Source organism: Peromyscus eremicus, chromosome 20, assembly GCF_949786415.1.
Source record: "Peromyscus eremicus chromosome 20, PerEre_H2_v1, whole genome shotgun sequence".
Taxonomy (NCBI): domain Eukaryota; kingdom Metazoa; phylum Chordata; class Mammalia; order Rodentia; family Cricetidae; genus Peromyscus; species Peromyscus eremicus.
The window spans coordinates 42,564,735-42,581,827 of NC_081436.1; the positions used below are offsets into that span (position 1 = coordinate 42,564,735).

Here is a 17,093-nt window from a genome sequence, read left to right on the forward strand (position 1 = left end):
CTCTGTGGTTTTGGAGAGGCAGGAAGAGCCCCCTCTTTCTTGAACTTAGCCTGGAAGTACTGCTGCCTTCCTACTTCGATCCCCACTTTCCTCAGGTCCAGATGAGCATCTTCTCCTGTATTACTCAGAGCCATTGCATCCCAGATCGATTCCTATCTAACTAAGCATCATTCTGTGTCACCCATATTGTGGGAAACCCAATATCATGAGAAATATTTCCTAATTTTAAAATGTATATATTATTATAAAAAATTACAAAGTCAACATTTGTCAATTTTACAAAATAATGTAACCCTACTGGCATTGAAAATCAATTCTGAGTATATCAGGTTTTGGGGCAGGGAACAGGGTAGATTGGATATAGCAGTGACTATATGCTGATATACTTAATAATTTTACATTTCTCTTTGGGCCTCAATTCCAGGATTCTACTCAGCATCCCAGAGGAAAATGGGGTCTAAACGGAAATGCCAGTATTCCTACTGCTTTGCTAGAATTTATAAAAGCTGCATTTTTACCACCTGCCAAAATCTGGTGCCTGGGGACTCAAGTTCTGTTCTTTGAACCTCCAATACACAAAGACGAGGCATCACAATGGAGTAAGTAGTCTAAGGATTTGGGCTCTGGCTTGGGCGATCTGGGTTCAAATCCAGGCTGCCGCTTACTGGTAAATCAATCTCATTATACAAAGTTTCTCATTTATAAAATAGGAACCATCTACCTCACTGCCATAGGGGGAATACACTTAGTCATGGAAGCCATGAAGGGCTGTTGACACTGAGCAGGGAATTAGACAAGAGTGCTAAAGACTATTGCAGCCTCTAAGGGATATTCTGGTTTATTTTGTCATTGTTGTTAGTGGTGAACTCTATCTATTCTGCCTGAAGAATAAATAAGGCCCGTCTTGCAAAGCCTGTGGACTCCACATCGTGTGAGCCTAGTCTAGGCTTCTCTGGCCATTTTCAGAGTCTAGCTCCCCAACGCCTAGAATCCCACAGTTGAAGACACACTTTGCTTTACAGAAGTCGGGTTGTGGAGCAAAGAGGAGGGAGATACACATTCTCTCCTTAGTGTGGCTTCTAGTGGACCAGGAAGGTGAAACAAGAGTCATATGATGAGGCCGTGGACAGTGAGTGGAGGATTAGAGGGTGTCCCCTCCTCATGAGACCTGTCGGTTAGGAAGAAATGTGAGGGTAAGGAAAGGGCCATTTGAAGCCAGGATTTGTTAACTTTGTGAGATATCTTCTCCTCCTGCCTTTGGGAGATGAGGATCCAGCCACTTGTTAGGTCCTGTAAGAGCAAAAGCCAGAGCAGGGGTTCTGATTTGGATAGGCTGATTTGAATTTGGGGAAATTTTGCAAAACATTCTCATTCCTCTGGGTTCCCATGATCGAAGCCTTGAAATACAGCAACCCCAATTCAGTGATGTTTGACCTGAGGTCAAGGCCATGGTTGAAGAGAAAAGCATATCTTTATCTTAGTTTCCCAATATGCCAATGAAGCCACCTACCAAGAGGTCAGCCATTTTCCCCAGCATGTTGGACCAGTGCAGTCTGAATGTCTGGTCTCCCCAGGAACTGATGAAGGAGACACAGGGCTTCTTGGCACCAAAAGGCAAGTAGTTGTAATTTCTGTAAAGGCACATTAGGTGTGGAAGTCAGCTGGCAATCAGTGGTTTTCAAGCGACCCCAGGTGTATATGTGTTATGTATTCTGTAGGGGTGCAGAAGGGTGGAGACGTAACTGCTAATGATATCCTTAGACTATAATTGGAGACCTGTGATCAGTGAATGGTGAGTTATATGGCTACCATGAAAGACATCAAGAGTTACCCCCAGACCAATGTGGTGCACATCTAATCCCAGCACTTGGAATGTGGAGGCAGGGGGAGGGATAGTTCAAAACCATCCTCAGCAACATAGTGAGTTCAAGCACAGCCTAGGCTACATGAAACTCTCAAAATCAAGCCAAACACACAAAAGAAGTTACTCTTAGACATAGAGTAAAGCTTAGAAATTATCACTAGTGTGTAGAGTATGTTGGGCAAACCTTCCTCAAAGAAGGCTTAAATTAATAAAGGAAAAGAGCAATGTTACTTTTAAAAAATGTATATTCTGAGCACATTGTATTGATTTTATTGATAGGAATGAAATTTCTGGAGAAAAGTAAATCATGTTACTAAATGGGGATAAACGCATACATCCCAATCTAAACCAGTACTCGGTAGCTTAGCATCATTCTTTCATTCGTTCATCCATCCATCCGTCCGTCCGTCCGTCTGTCCATCCATCCATCCATCCATCTCATACTAATTGTTACCAGGCCCCGGTGTCAACAATGTAGGTGACTTGCTTGGCTAGGAAGGGATAAGATGCATAGCCAACCAGCAAAGATCTGGAGCCCCAAGGATTGCCTGACGGTGGCAGAGGAATAAATATTCCCTAATGCTGATAGGAAAAGGTCATTAACAGAATGAAATGGAAGTCAGAAAAGACAGAACTAATGTGTAGATTTGGTTCCCAAGGTGGGGCTGGGGTGGGGGTGGGGGTGTTGGGGGTGTGTGGAGGCAGGGCAGGCAGAAGAGGCATAGCCAACCAGTGAAGTTCCCCGGCTACAGACAATTGTTTTAATGGTCAGGTTTTCCCCAGCCCCCCCCCCCTATAATTTTCTCCCAAGACCCTAAAGAGAAGTATTGATGGGAGGCAGGAGCAAATGCTTGGGATGGGCATGGTGCTGACTTTGGAGAATGTGGACATTGTTTAGAGAAATGTATTTATGGTGGTTTGGAGAGAAAGGGACAGAGATGAGGTAGACAGAGGCATAAAAGAAGGAGAGGGAGGAGGAGCCATAAGAAGAGCAAGGAGCGGGAAAGGAGGAGAGGAGAAAGAAGGGGAGAGGGATGGGGTGGGAGAGGAGAGGGAGGGAGGTGAGATAGAGGGAAGGAAAGCACCATGGAGGAAAGAAAGCAAGAGGAAAGGGGAGGGCAGGGGAGGGGAACATGTTTTCCTTTCCAACAAAAGCTCTTTAGCCTGGAAGATTGGATGTTCTTTTTTTAGCTCTCCAACCTAAATTTCTCCGGAAGGATGATGGAATTAGCAAAGGGCCCCCTGGTCTACTCTGTAAAAAATAAATAAACCAGCAGGTGTCCATTCAGAAAAGTAAGTCAAAGAGGTTCTTGGCAGGGAGGGGGGATGGGGTGGGGGAATGGCAGGGGATGGGGGCAGGGGGACTGATGTTGTCATTTCAGCAAGAGAACAACAAAGACAAAAGGTCAGAAACCAGACTATTCCCTGTTTTATCTCTACAATCATTTCACTGAGAATCCTACATCTAAAGTGCCCACACACTGTTGTACCTCCTCTTGGGGTCCTTTGTTTTGGGTTGGCTTGGGCTAATGGCATTCTGGGCCTTTGTCTCTGCGGTTTTCAGAGTTTCCTGACTGTGTCTTTGAGGACCAGGCAGTTGAGGCTCATTGAGTAAGCTGTAGTGCAAATGGAAAAGCCACAGATGAGAAGGTGCCTGGTTGGCCCATGGAAAGTGAAGGGCTGGCCAACAGAACAGCAAGCAGCTTGTGACGTGGGGCAAGAATAAGCCTGAAATCCTGGGGATGTAATCATGAGCCTCCATTGGATGTCACCTGCGCTGATTTTATTCCTCATCTCTATCCAGCACAGATTGCGTGCAAATGCACATACTTTGTAAAACCAGAAATCCCAGAACACATGCACAGTGGAATGTTGTTAGGGGCAATAGACATACATCGTTTGCGCGTTCATGTTTGTGTGTGTCCATGTACGCCTGTGTCTCTGTGTGCATGCAGACACAGGAGTACTGCAGATATAAAATCTTCCAATGCATCTGCAGCCTCCCTGGCTCACTACTATATGGATAAGGTGTCGATACAGGAACTGAGAAGTAAAAAGAAAGCTCAATTGTGTGAAATACTCAAAAATCCCAGCATAACGTATTGGTCAGCTTCAGCCAGTTGCCCAACACTAGCACAGAACCCATCTAAGGGCACCTGGAGACTGTGCTCTCTAAATCCTTCCCATACAACAGCCCCTGGAATCCCACTAGCAGTCTACAGTGGGACAGCCCGTCCAGGCGGAGGACATCTGGGGATACAGATACCCATTGAATAGTCCTAGAAAGTCTTCCGGAGCTGCTGACCCCAGGTGCAGGGATTCTTCACTGACACCCTCAAGCTGTAAATTGGGGTTAAGGCACAAGGAAGCTTCGGGTTCTTTCTGGTGTATGTGAACTAGGATGGGAACCAGGTAGTGCTGTGGGATGTTCTGTATGTCAAGTGTGTTGCTGATTGGTCAATAAATAACTGATTGGCCATTGGCTAGGCAGTAAATATAGGCGGGACAAGGAGGAGAATAAAGCTGGGAAGTGGAAGGCTGAGTCAGAGAGACACTGCCAGCCGCCACGATGACAAACAGCATGTGAAGATGCCGGTGAGCCACGAGCCACGTGGCAAGGTATAGATTTATAGAATGGATTAATTTAAGCTATAAGAACAGTTAGCAAGAAGCCTGCCATGGCCATACAGTTTGTAAGCAATATAAGTCTCTGTGTTTACTTGGTTGGGTCTGAGTGGCTGTGGGACTGGCTGGTGACAGAGATTTGTCCTGACTGTGGGCCAGGCAGGAAAACTCTAGCTACAAGGTATGGCCGCCTTGGAGCTAAAAAGAACCCTCCAAAGGTGACCCATGGAAAAGGGGCAAGGTTCAGAAAATGCAGAGAACACTAAATATTGAGAAGACAAATAACTAAAATTATTTTTATTTGACCCTATTTTGTCCCAAATGGTCTTCTTTATCTCTGAAATCCCCTCTTATCCTGTAAGATTTCATCTTCTCTATAACTGTCCCAACTCTTTACGTCCTGCCAGGACATTAGAGTTAGTCAACCACTCCTCCTCTCTGTTCCCATAGCACCCTGCGTCCACAGCAACTCCTTAACTCACTGAAAACCAGATAGAATGTGTCAGGTACAGAGATGGGCAAAGATGAGGTCGCTGCCCTCCAAGTGCCAGTCTTACAGGCAAGAGAGACAAATGAAGCCACCGCAGTCCATTATGATTAGGGCTCGCTAAATCCCTGATGAGTACAGAAAGCTCAATCAGACTTGGGACAGGGAAAAGGATCCTGAAGGATAAGGGAAGCCAATAGCCAAGGTGTGGACTTATTGCCAGGCAGAGTGGAGAGTGTGTTCAAAACCTGGGAGCAGCAAAGAACAGTGTATAGCTGGGTATCCTCCAGGAACACTGAACAGCTGGATGAAAGGGGTGCCTGGGGGAATGACCCACCCAAGCCAGGTAGACGTGTTTGTGTGTGTGTGTGTGTGTGTGTGTGTGTCTGTCTGTCTGTCTGTCTGTCTGTCTGTCTCTCTGTGTGTGTTTGTCTCTGTGTGTGTGTGTGCCTGTCTGTGTCTCTCTGTGTGTGTGTGTGTCTGTCTGTGTGTCTGTGTGTGTGTGTCTGTCTGTGTCTGTCTCTCTGTGTGTGTTTGTCTCTGTGTGTGTGTGCCTGTCTGTGTCTGTGTGTGTGTCTGTCTGTCTGTGTGTGTGTCTGTCTCTGTGTGTGTGTCTGTCTGTGTCTGTCTCTCTGTGTGTGTTTGTCTCTGTGTGTGTGTGTGTGCCTGTCTGTGTCTCTCTGTGTGCGTCTGTCTGTCCCATCATCTGTGTGTGTGTATATATGTATGTCTCTCTGTCTCTCTGTGTGTGTGTATGTCTGTCTGTCCCATCGCCTGTGTGTGTGTATATATGTATGTCTCTCTGTCTCTGTGTGTGTGTGTATGTCTGTCTCTGTGTGTGTGTGTCTGTGTGTGTGTCTGTCTCTGTATTTGTGTGTGTCTGTCTGTGTGTGTATGTGTGTGTCTGTCTGTGCGTGCGTGTGTGTGTGTGTGCGCGTGTGTGTGTGTGAGCACTTGATGGTCACGGATGCTGTGCTGTTTTGGAAGGTTAGAGACCTTTTTGGAGTAGAACCTCACTGGAGGAAGTGATCACCGGATGTATTGCCTGGCCGCACTTCCTGTCCACTCTCTACTTCCTGATGGTAAACATAATGTGACCAGCAGTCAGTCCTTCTTCATCATGGTGGACTGTATCTCCATGAAATATAAGACAAAATAAGCTTCTGCTGCAGTTACTTTTGACGGGTATTTTTGTCACAGCAATGACCAATACATGGCCAGGATTAAGGACACAAAGAACCCTAGGATTTATACTGACCAGAGCTTGTCATTTACTGGCCTTGGACACATAGGCAAAGCAAAGCTGGGGGCTAGAGCAATGTCTCAGTTAAGTGGGTGTACTGCTCTTGTGGGGGACCTCACAACCTTCACTCTGGATCCGGTAACAGATACTCAGCAAGCACCTGCACTCACGTGTGCACACACCCACACACAGACACACAAAGGCACGTAATTTAATAAAATTAATCTTTGCCGGGCGGTGGTGGCACACGCCTTTAATCCCAGCACTCGGGAGGCAGAGCCAGGCGGATCTCAGTGAGTTCGAGGCCAGCCTGGGCTACCAAGTGAGTTCCAGGAAAGGCGCAAAGCTACACAGAGAAACCCTGTCTCGAAAAACCAAAAAAAAAAAAAATAAATAAAAAAAATAAAAATTAATCTTTAAAATGTGGAAAAGAAAAACAACCAACTGTGGGTTGGAAGGCTCTGAGTAGAGGGATCTGTCTAGAGATGGGAAAAGAAAGAAGTCTGGGGAGCAGTGTATAAACCACCCAAATGGGGGCATCTGATCTGCCTTTTCGGAACAGGACCGTCTGAGGAAACAGGACTGGGAAGTCGGTTCCTAGGGGAAGTGTCCAGGCTGAAAATAGCAAAGGGCTGAAAAGCAGTGGCATGGCCTTCATGTCACTGTGCAACATCTCTAGATTCCGGTCTCCTCACACAACAAATGAGGACAGCAATGTGCTACCATGAGAATCCACAACATAAGAGACTACTCACGCATGTAGCACAAGACTAGGCAAGACAATACTCTTGCATGCCTGCTTTTATTTCTTCTCATGAATCTCCCGAGCATTGTTTGATGGGGCTTTCTTTAAACCAACTCTATAATTTTCCTGGTATGATTGGCTGAAATTTTGCATGAATTAAAGAGTTGTGAGGGTGAGTATGGATGCCCGGCTATTTTCTAAGATGGTCATTTCGAGTGCCTCACCATCATTCTTTAGTTTCTCAATTACTGTGGCAAACTTAAGGTCAGAAATTACACATTCAATAATCCCACCAAGTCGAGTTACTTGGCGGTGCCCTGACAAGAAGCATAATCATCACCTGGGGTTTGGGCGGAATCTTAAAATCCTCTTCCTAGTTTACCATGCTTCTTAGTTAAGAGTAAAGGGGACTTCATGTGTGGTAACCATCATGGCTGCTCTGCCTTTAGATGGATTCCCTGGGTGTGTCATGGAGGGCTACAGGTTTAATAGTTAGCATGCTTCACCTGTTCGCAACTTCTTCCCAGCACTGAGATAAAACTTGTGTTTCTTATTTTACTGAAAAGCTGAATGAAACAGTCCCAGGAACTGGCAAAATTCTCACCCAGCAGAAACTTTGTTCTCACTTGCCCTGTCTCCTCCTACCTGTTCCCTTCCGTCACCAGAGGCTTCTCCGGGTGTGTGGTGGAGGCCATGGAAATGACACTGTCGTGGGCCACGTCTTTTTCTCCTTCATGCAACAGAGGAAGGACATCCTCTTCCATCAGCTCAGCTGATTTCTTCTTACTCCCATGATGAGACCCTCCATCGATCAGGTTCCCAAAGTTACCTTCAGAAACGATAGCAAGCGGGGAGGGGCTGGGTGTCAGCAAGTGGGATCCATCAGCTTGGCATACCCATGCCCTCTCCCAACCAGCAAATAAGATTCCAGGTTATAGATAAAGGCAGAAAGAACTAATGATGGAGAACCAGAAAACTCAATTGACAAAGTCAATGAGTCTCATTTTCTTCTTTGTCAAAGCTACACAAGGTACAAATTAAGAAAGATAGTTGAGAAAAAGAAAGTCCACTGGAGATTTTAAGTTTTTTTATAGCCATGTTATTTTTATCTATTTTAATTTTATTACATTATTTTGTGTATGTACATACACTCATGAGCAAGTGTGGAGGTCAGAGGACAACATGCAGGAATTGGGTTCTCTGCGTCCAGCTGTCCATCAGGCTTAGCATCAAGCGCCTTTGCTCTCTGGGCTATTGGACTTTGAATGTCTTAGTGTGTCTGTCCTACCAAAACTCATCATGGAGACTTGATAAACTATCATTGTGGATGTGTTAATTTGTAATCAAGTTTTTTCACTCAAAATATTAGGAACCTTCTCAAAACTGTTTCTTCTATAAGAAAAGACTTTTTGTCTGAGTATCCAAAAGGCAGCATCATGTTTTAAAAAGTAAGAGTGAGTTGGTATTGAAAGAGAGAATGGTGGTTGGGGGGAATATTTCAAATAGGGTAGGTTTTGTGCTGTACACATCTTCATGTAAGAGAAGGTCTCTCCAGCATTTACAGGGACTGCACAGGTCTGCTCCAGTTGGGGGTCCTAGAACTGAAAGAAGTGGACACAGGTCCCCATTACTAAGAAAGAAGCAATCTCAAATTGATAGCCACTTTGACGTGAACATTTCATTTCCTCCAAGGAAGTCTTCGTGGGGAAGCAAACTCTTCTTAAGGGTACTGCATGCCCAAGCAGCAGAGAGCCGACAGAAGGTGAACTCAACAGCGTGGCTGGAGCCTCTTCATCTCATAGTGTCAGGACAGGACTTGTCCTTTTCTTCTTTTCTTTTTTTCAATTTTACCTCACTATTTTTTTTATTTATATACTTTTCTTCTCTCTTTTTACTCTACAGGTCCTTTGTGTATATATAATGACTTGCAGTTTAATGTTTTTAGGGATTCTTGAGTGTGAGAATGGATGGGTCTCTGTTTCTTTGTGCCTTCTCTTGGGCTCTTTTCCTTCTGTTTGTTTGGACCAATTCTGACGTGTTCATTTTTGTTTTATCACATCATATCATATTATACTATATTACATTATTAATCCCTTAGAAGCCTGTTTGTTTTCTAATGAGAGACAGAAAGAGGGTGGATCCAGATGGGAGAAGAGGTGGAGGGAACTGGGAGGAGAGGAGGGAGAGAAAATCATGATCAGGATATACTATGTGAGAAAAAAATCTATTTTCAATAAATCAATAAAAGGGAAGAACAGACAAAGCCTCTGTTGTCATGGCTAACTTTCACAGTTCTGACAGACATCTGCACCCTATGCACATGCAGACACGGGCTTATGTGCCCGGTCTCCAGCTGTGTGGCTCAGAAGGACTGAGTACCATCTCTACTTCCTTCTGCCCTGTTGCCACAGAACTGCCTGAACGTGAATCTACTCTTCTCGGCTGGAATGAGTCCTCTTAGTCGAGCTGCTCCCTAGCCGAGGGAGAAGTGGGAATTATAGCCATAGCAGCTACTGAGTGTGTGATGCTTCCTATTAGTTCATCAAACCTTCCCGTTCTGTCAGGAGTTACTGTCTTTCCCATTTTACACATGAGGGAAACAAGACCCAGAGAAATTAAGTCAGCCCAAAATAATAGAACCAAGATTAGTAATCCAAGTCCCTGAACCCAAACCTATAGTGATTACTGTTAAACAGACAGATAGACAGCAACTAGATCTGTAGGAATAAATCTACTCTTTATGTGACATTGGGTAGACAAGGAACTATCATTTCTTGTTGAGGTGCCACCTGCCATCTCCACCAGAGTATAATCACACCTTCATGTAAGGCATTAATCCACTTATTCAAGAAATAAACTTGCCCCAAACACTGCAGGTGTCTGCCCTTACCAATAGAAACTTCAAAGCTGATGGGCTTGTCTCCGATCTTCCGGTCAATCATGGTAGCTTCAAAAAAGGCTCCAAAGAGTAAAAACTCCTCATATTTTTCTGGTGTAATCTACAGAGAGGAAAAAAAATTGCTAGACAGAGCTGGCTTCCTTTTCTCACTAGAAAGCCAAGTTAGTGGAACTTGTTTGGTCTCGTGTAATTCATAGACACCCGAGTCTCTGTTCCAGCTGGAAAAGTCACGTCTTGCCACTGCAATCGTGGCCAACAACCTCAAGTTCAAACCCAGCTAGCTGCTGGTCTAAAATGGCACAGAATTACCTTATGAACTGCTAACTTAACATACAAAAAAAAAATGTCTCCTTTCATGGCAAGAGATGAGCTTGTGTGTCTTCCAAAGATGCTGGGAAGGACCCAGCACGGAACAGGTTTGTAGACCCAGAAAATCATAGATGAGCTGCTGAGAGTCCCCGCACTAAACGCTTGCACGTCAACATAACTGTTTGGGGTACTCACATACATTTATTATTTGTTCCTTATAGCAAATTTTGGAGCTGGGAACTCGGACCATTCCCATGTTATAGAAAAGGAAACTGAAGGAATGGAAGCTTGTGTTGTTGAGTAACTTTCCCAGGCATTTTGATCACAGACCCCGGGTTCTTTGAGCTTAGCATGTGCTAACCTTTGGCCTTGTGCGGACCCACAGTCCAAGTTTACTTCCTCAAATAATCAGGAAACTCAGATAAAAAGAGTAAAGTGTTACACATAGGCAGATGCACCAACCGATCCTGTGTTTCTGGGGTGCTATACACACTAAACGCTGTTGCAAGGATGCGAATCACTTGTATGTGAATCACAAATGCTTTTATATTGAAAAGGACATTAGAGTTATCTACTCCAACCTCTACCATTACAAAATAAGGCCTATAGACCTTACCTTGGGAAATGTGGGGATGGGGGGTGGGTTGCGGGGGAATGCTGGGGGTTGGGAAGAGGGAAGGGGGGGAACCTGTGGTTGGTATGTAAAGTGAATAGAAACTTTCTTTATAATGAAAAAAAGGGAAAAAAACAAAACAAAACAAAACAAAATAAGGCCCAGAAAAATTGAGGGGCTTCCAAGCCCACTGGGAAGTTAAAGTCAGCTAAGGCTTTTGAGACATGGCCTTCACCAAGGCTTTTTGGTCAAGGAGCCCACAGATAGTCTGGAAGACTGGATTATGGCAGGCCATAAGGCAGGAACCATTATGCATTGGTTCTCAGCCTGTGGGTCACAACCCCTTTGGCAAACCTCCATCTCCAAAAATATTTACATTATGATTCATAGTACAGTTATGAAGTAGCAATGAAAATCATTTTATAGTTGGGGGTCACCACAGCATGAGGAACTGTATTAAAGGGTTGCAGCATTAGGAAGGCTGAGAACCACTGCACTATGAGGTAATACTCGGTTCTTTGCAAGTAGCTCTTCCTAATGTGGAATGTGTAGACAACTTGGGCAACAGATGTCACTGAGGCACAGTGACCCAGCATCACATTTCTGAGTAAAGATTCTAAGTAAAGTAAAGTCATGCAGACAGGATTCCCTTGCCTTGCAGCTGGATTTACTAAACTCCATGGAAAGAACAGAAAGGCGGAGCTAAGGAAACTAAAGAACTGTGGCCTCACAGATGTAGGGTTCCATCCAACAAGAGTCCTGAACCAGGCCCCTCAGAGAACAAAGGAGTTACGGTAATTGGATAAGAGGTGACCTTTCCTGTAGCATTGGAATGCAGGAAATGTTTCTATTGACCAGAACTACAGGGCAGGGTGGGACATAGTGCTGGAACTTAGTCACTGTCCATCCACCAGCCTCTTATCTCGGAGTCCAGGGGCTGAGTTTACTCTCTGGGAGGAGGGTGAAAACCACAGAGACTAGAGGGAAAGCAGACCACGTGACCTCCAGGATGACAGACGTCACAGCCAACCAGCCAACTAAGCAAGTGGCATCCATTCTCTGGCTGTTGCTTTCCTTGTTTGTGACAAAAGTATCCCAACAGAGCCTGGAACACTTGGTAAAAAGCAGACATATAAACCCTACAAACAGTAACTACAATAAGTAGTTCAATAGTTCGAAATATCTTCTAATTCTCCATGTTCTTCAAGCTCAAATTGAAAGGGCCCTCCCTTCCGGAAGCATGCCTTAAACTGGAGAAGAGATGATACATAATGTTCACTGAGCTCACAAAGTGAGTTGAGTACCAGCATTCATCTCTCTCTGCTTCCTGACTGTGGATGCAGTGTGACTGGCCGCCTCAGGCTCCCAAGCCATTAAATAAATCTCCTTTTAACTACGTGGAGTGGCCTTAATAATTTCACCAATAATCTTGAGATGGGTCCTCCAGTCCTGTGACACCTTCAAAGGATCATAGCCTCTACCAAGACCTTAATGAAACTTTCCTCCAAGGAACGTCGGGACCAGAACCCTTGTACTGAGGTATCCCCAAACTCCTCGCTCACAGAGAAAATAAGCATTCAATGTCAAGACACTAAGCTTTGGGGTGACTTGTTGTACAGCAACAAATGGCTAATGAATCTGACAAGAAACTACCACCACCAAGACACCAAGACGTGGGAAACTTGACTTTGCATGTGGTGAGTAGCCTGTGTGATGTGTTGTGGTCACTCAAGCATATATGTCTTACATCTGCCTGTCTGGTAACCATTCTTGCTGTGAGCCACGTTGGATAGGGATATCCAAGAAGAAAGAAGCTATGAGGAGATTTTCATAATCTAAGAGGGTTCCTGAAGGAAGATACTCTAGCAGAAAGCAAGGGAGGTGGGTAGGGAGTGGACTTTTCTATAAGTCAAGGTATAGAGAAGGCTACTGGGCTATTTTGGAGAAGGAGGTAGACACAGGACAATCCAGGTGCTTCTGTGTCTCCACTCTCTCTTCGTCTCCTGTCAGGCCCAGAGGAGCTGTGCTCACACCTACCTCTGGGGGGACCGTGAAAGATTCCACCTCCACCTCCGTGGAGTTGGTCTTGTCAGCTGCCTGCTGGGCTCGGCCATCCTCGCTTTTGTCAGCCTTGTCTTTGCTTGAGCCTTTAGAAGATTTGGAGTCTTTGTCTTTGGAAGACAGCTTCAGCTCCTTCAGAGCTTTGGAGAACTTAGACTCCTGGGCGCCCCCAGAGAGGATTTCCACAGCAATTTCCACCAAGATCCGGCCCCTGAAGGCCACGCCTTCCCCAAAGCCCTCATTCAACTCCTGGTAGTCATCCATGAGACTCTGGTTCCTGGGGGAGCCGTACAGGTTAATCCAGGCAGGTCCGAAGGTGGGAAGGAAGCCTGGGGAAAACCCAAGTGTTAGGGATCTTAATGAACTTCCACCTTTACCATGTTTGGTTTATAGAAGTTGCATGTAAAAATACACGATATACAGACAAAAGAAACTATTTAAGAGGCATCCCCTCCAAAGACGATATTTTGCTCAATTTCCATCTAGTCTTTCTTTTACACATTTACACTTTCCACCCGTGTGACATTACAGAGGGCACTGTGTACCATTTCTCACCATTCAGTCATCGAATGTTTATTTATTCCTAACATGAGCACGTTAGATGTTTACATTAATATTTACATTATAAACATTGTATATGCCTGGTGTTGCAAGAACAAGTGATAGGTTGATGAACTATGGAGGAATGGGGTGAAGGGGTTGTGAACCAGCTGGAAAGAGCATGGAGAAGGGTATGTGAGCAGAGTTTGGACAGGTGAGAGGCCTTAAGGCCTTGTTATGGATTTTTCTCACTATCTTAGTATCCTTAAGAATATGTTAAAGGGATTCTCATCAAATTGATAAGACCATTGTGGCTACCACGTGAAGGCCTGCAAGAATGGATGTGGGCAAACTGCTTTGGGAACCATTTTACCATGAAAGCTAAGGGCACTGTAGCTTGGACTAGAAGGGTAGGGTGGTAGAGACAGTGAGAAATGCATGTTCTAAAATATTTCCTAAACATTGAACTGAAAAGACCTGGTGATTTTTAACTTATTTCTGTCGTAAGGGGTTTCTCTTCTTAATATAGACCATCTGAGAAAATGTATGCTATCCATGAGAACGTATGTGAATGCAATGTCCCTTTATTTTTTCAGTACTGGGAATCAAACCCAAGGCCTTTCACCTTGTAGGCAAGTGCTCTTACCACTGACCTACACCTTCAATTCCACACATGCTCCTTTCTGAAAGGCAAAACAGCATGTTTCTGAAGACTCAACTGGGTGGATTCAAATCCCAGCTTTGGGACTTTGCAGCTGTGTGAGCTTGGACAAATTTCTTCACTTCCTTGTGCCTCAGTTTCTTCATCTGGAGGAAAAGCTAATAGTGCCTACCTCACCTATCAAGATTAACAGGATAATATCTATCAAGTGTTTCATATGGACCCTTGGGACATGCCCTACTATTATGAATAAAGAGGGAGTCATCATTTGTTTATCAATTTGCCCATAGTTGCCAAGTAAATGTTTACACACACACACACACACACACACGTCTCATTTCTCCCACCCTGACTTCTCCAGACTAGATTCTATCCCTCAGATTCTGTTGTCCTTTGAGTAAACTTAAAGAAGCAGCAATATTATTGTTAAAAAGGATAGAAAGATTTTATGGTTCTCTGGTGTCTACTTCTAAGACATAAACATCTATCTTTCTGAAAACCATCAAGAGGCTCCTAAAATGCTGTGAATAAAACATGTTAACATCTAGTTGAGAAAGTGTAGATGGATGAGTGAGGGTGTGTGTGTGTTTATATATAAAGTGGTAAGTGCTGCTGCAATATCAAGAAATAGACAACATACATTCATTGAGGGTTTTCTGTAAAGTCAATCTGTGAAGGACATAAAAATACACAAATACACAAGTCTCTGCTCTTGGAAAATACTCATCTAGTTAAGAAAAAATAAAGCAGTTAAACTAATGTCATCTCTACATGACATATGATTAGATCTACTTAACATATACATATATGTGTGTGTTTGTATTTGACCATTTAATTGTATATATTTGTGATATATGTATGTAGGTATGTATGTATATATGTGTATTTGTCAACTGACATACATTTGCAGTGCAGAGAAAGATTTTTATGAATTTAAATGGGGGTTAATTTAGGAATTCTTACACATCAATGTGATTTTGGAAATAGAGTCATATACCGAGTAAGGATTCTTCCCCTGCCTGCCTCCTTCAGCACTCTGCGGATTACCTGAGGCTCTCGCGGCTCTCTGAGTTCACAATCACCCACAGCCCCTGCCACCCTCACGCTGTCCTGTTCCCATCAGGTGACTGGGGACGTAATTTTTATGTAGGAGGGAAAATCAACCACTGGAATATGCAAAAACTACTCGCACAGAACCATGCAAAGACATGTAGGAGGACAGATTTGGCCTATAGATCTTAGTTTACCAACCTTGGGTTTTATTGGAACTCCATTTTGTGACACACCACAGGTAGGTAAGCAATGGTCATGGAAGACCTGAGACCAGAGCTTGAGTTCCATCCACTAGCTTAACCGAGCCAGGCCACAGACCACAGAACCATGAAAGGTGTTAGCACATGCCTACATGGCCCACTCTCTTTAAAGGTAACTATGGTTTTGAGACCTCCTTCCAAGTCAGACACGGGAAACTCTACCTTTGTCTCCATCCTGCTCATTGGAGATTTTCTTCAGGTCAATGAAGTGGGTTGCCAGGGCGACGTCATTCATGCTGCCTTCATCCCACACCTGAATTTTCACCCTCCGGCACAAGGGAGGGAACATTTCCTTGAAGACCACCTGCTCATGCCACACAGGGTCTGCACAGTTCTTTTGCACTGAGGTTCGCCCCTACAAGTACAGCCAGGAAGAAGTCAGCCATGGAAATAAATGGCTAAAGAAAACACTTCAAACCACCTGGGGATAGAAAGGGAATTACCAAAGACAGGCTTACTTCCCAGGACACCTTTGAAAACCAACTGCACCCCATTAACATTCCTGGTGACCTAGATGCAATGTGGAGCACTGGGGCAAAGGCGTTGTTCTTGGAAATTTCTACTCAACAGATAAGTGTTGGGGTGAATGCCTGTGACATGAATATGAGCTGTTGTATACAGCTCCAGGAAAGCAGCAGACATAGCTAGACCCTGAGCTCAGGTCTACATGAAGACCTGGGTGCATGTTATATATGACCTTCAGGGAATCAGTGTTGCAGCCTGGGCCTCAGTTTCCTTGCCATACATGGGAATCATGTCCTGTATGCCCTCCGAATTCAACCCGAGTTAGAAATGCCCCAGCATTCACTCCTACTGATGGGAAGGGACAGGGACATACTTTGAAAGTATAAAATGCGTTCAAAGTTTCAAAGTCCAGTAAGGCAGAATCCAGCTTTGGCCACAAACCTAGACCTCGATTCTTCCGATGGCTCTTGAGAAAGGAACAGAGGTGTCTAGTGATAGGAGAAGGACTACCTGGAACATTGGGAAATAGGTCAGGAGAGAGTGGTAATTCTCCAGGGCCTAGGGCCTGATACTTGCTTAGAGAAATAGCCAGAGGTGAGGAAATGTATGTTTCTCCCTGACCCTAAGCTGCACCAATCCAACTGTAGCTCCTCTCCACAATGTCCAGTGAGGTACGAGCGGGCAAGCCTCCTCTACACTACCCCTTCTTGTGACAAGGTCTTCTCTGGGACGCTTTTAACCTAATTTCATTTGATTAAAAATGTTCTGGATGCAGAGCAGGACATAATTGTACTACTGGTGACAAAGTTTCCTCACCGTCTGCCCAGCGAAGGACACCTCCACAAAGGGATCCACGAGGTCCTTACTGTCACCCACAAATGCTTTGGTGACGTTTGCCATAATGCTGGAGTTCATTTTGGGTAACCCTTCTGCTCTATACAGCCTCACATAGAATCTGGCCCAAGGTCTCTCTGATGGAAATCCTTGAGGGATCAGAATGTTCCTAGAGGGGAAAAAGATTTTTAAAATGAAAAAGTCTGTCACTCAAGAGTAAAGAGAAAGGGCAGGTGCAGGTTGGAGGCAGAAAGAAAAATCTGGCTATAGAAAAATGCTGGAATTCATCACTAAACCAAGTTTTCTTTCTAGTTCCTTCTAGAATTTAACTTTTTTTTTTTGCCATAAACCAGTGGTTGAAAGTATGATTCTTTTGAAGACAAAACAGTTAGATGTGGATAAATCATACACTCTGAAGAACGGCTTATTCACAT

At 44.4% G+C, this 17,093-nt stretch overlaps 1 protein-coding gene across 1 annotated transcript in view; it reads right to left on the reverse strand.

The window, feature by feature from the left end:
- The window catches only part of Fer1l6 (fer-1 like family member 6), a 119,609-nt gene that overhangs the window by 84,475 nt on the left and 18,041 nt on the right, over nt 1-17,093 (reverse strand). The window contains exons 8-13 of the mRNA XM_059247020.1: nt 16,642-16,828; nt 15,523-15,715; nt 12,823-13,175; nt 9,855-9,963; nt 7,610-7,793; nt 1,511-1,631 (exon numbers count right to left, since the gene is read on the reverse strand). Of these exons, the coding sequence (XP_059103003.1) occupies nt 1,511-1,631; nt 7,610-7,793; nt 9,855-9,963; nt 12,823-13,175; nt 15,523-15,715; nt 16,642-16,828 (1,147 nt within the window). The remainder of the gene's footprint in view (nt 1-1,510; nt 1,632-7,609; nt 7,794-9,854; nt 9,964-12,822; nt 13,176-15,522; nt 15,716-16,641; nt 16,829-17,093) is intronic.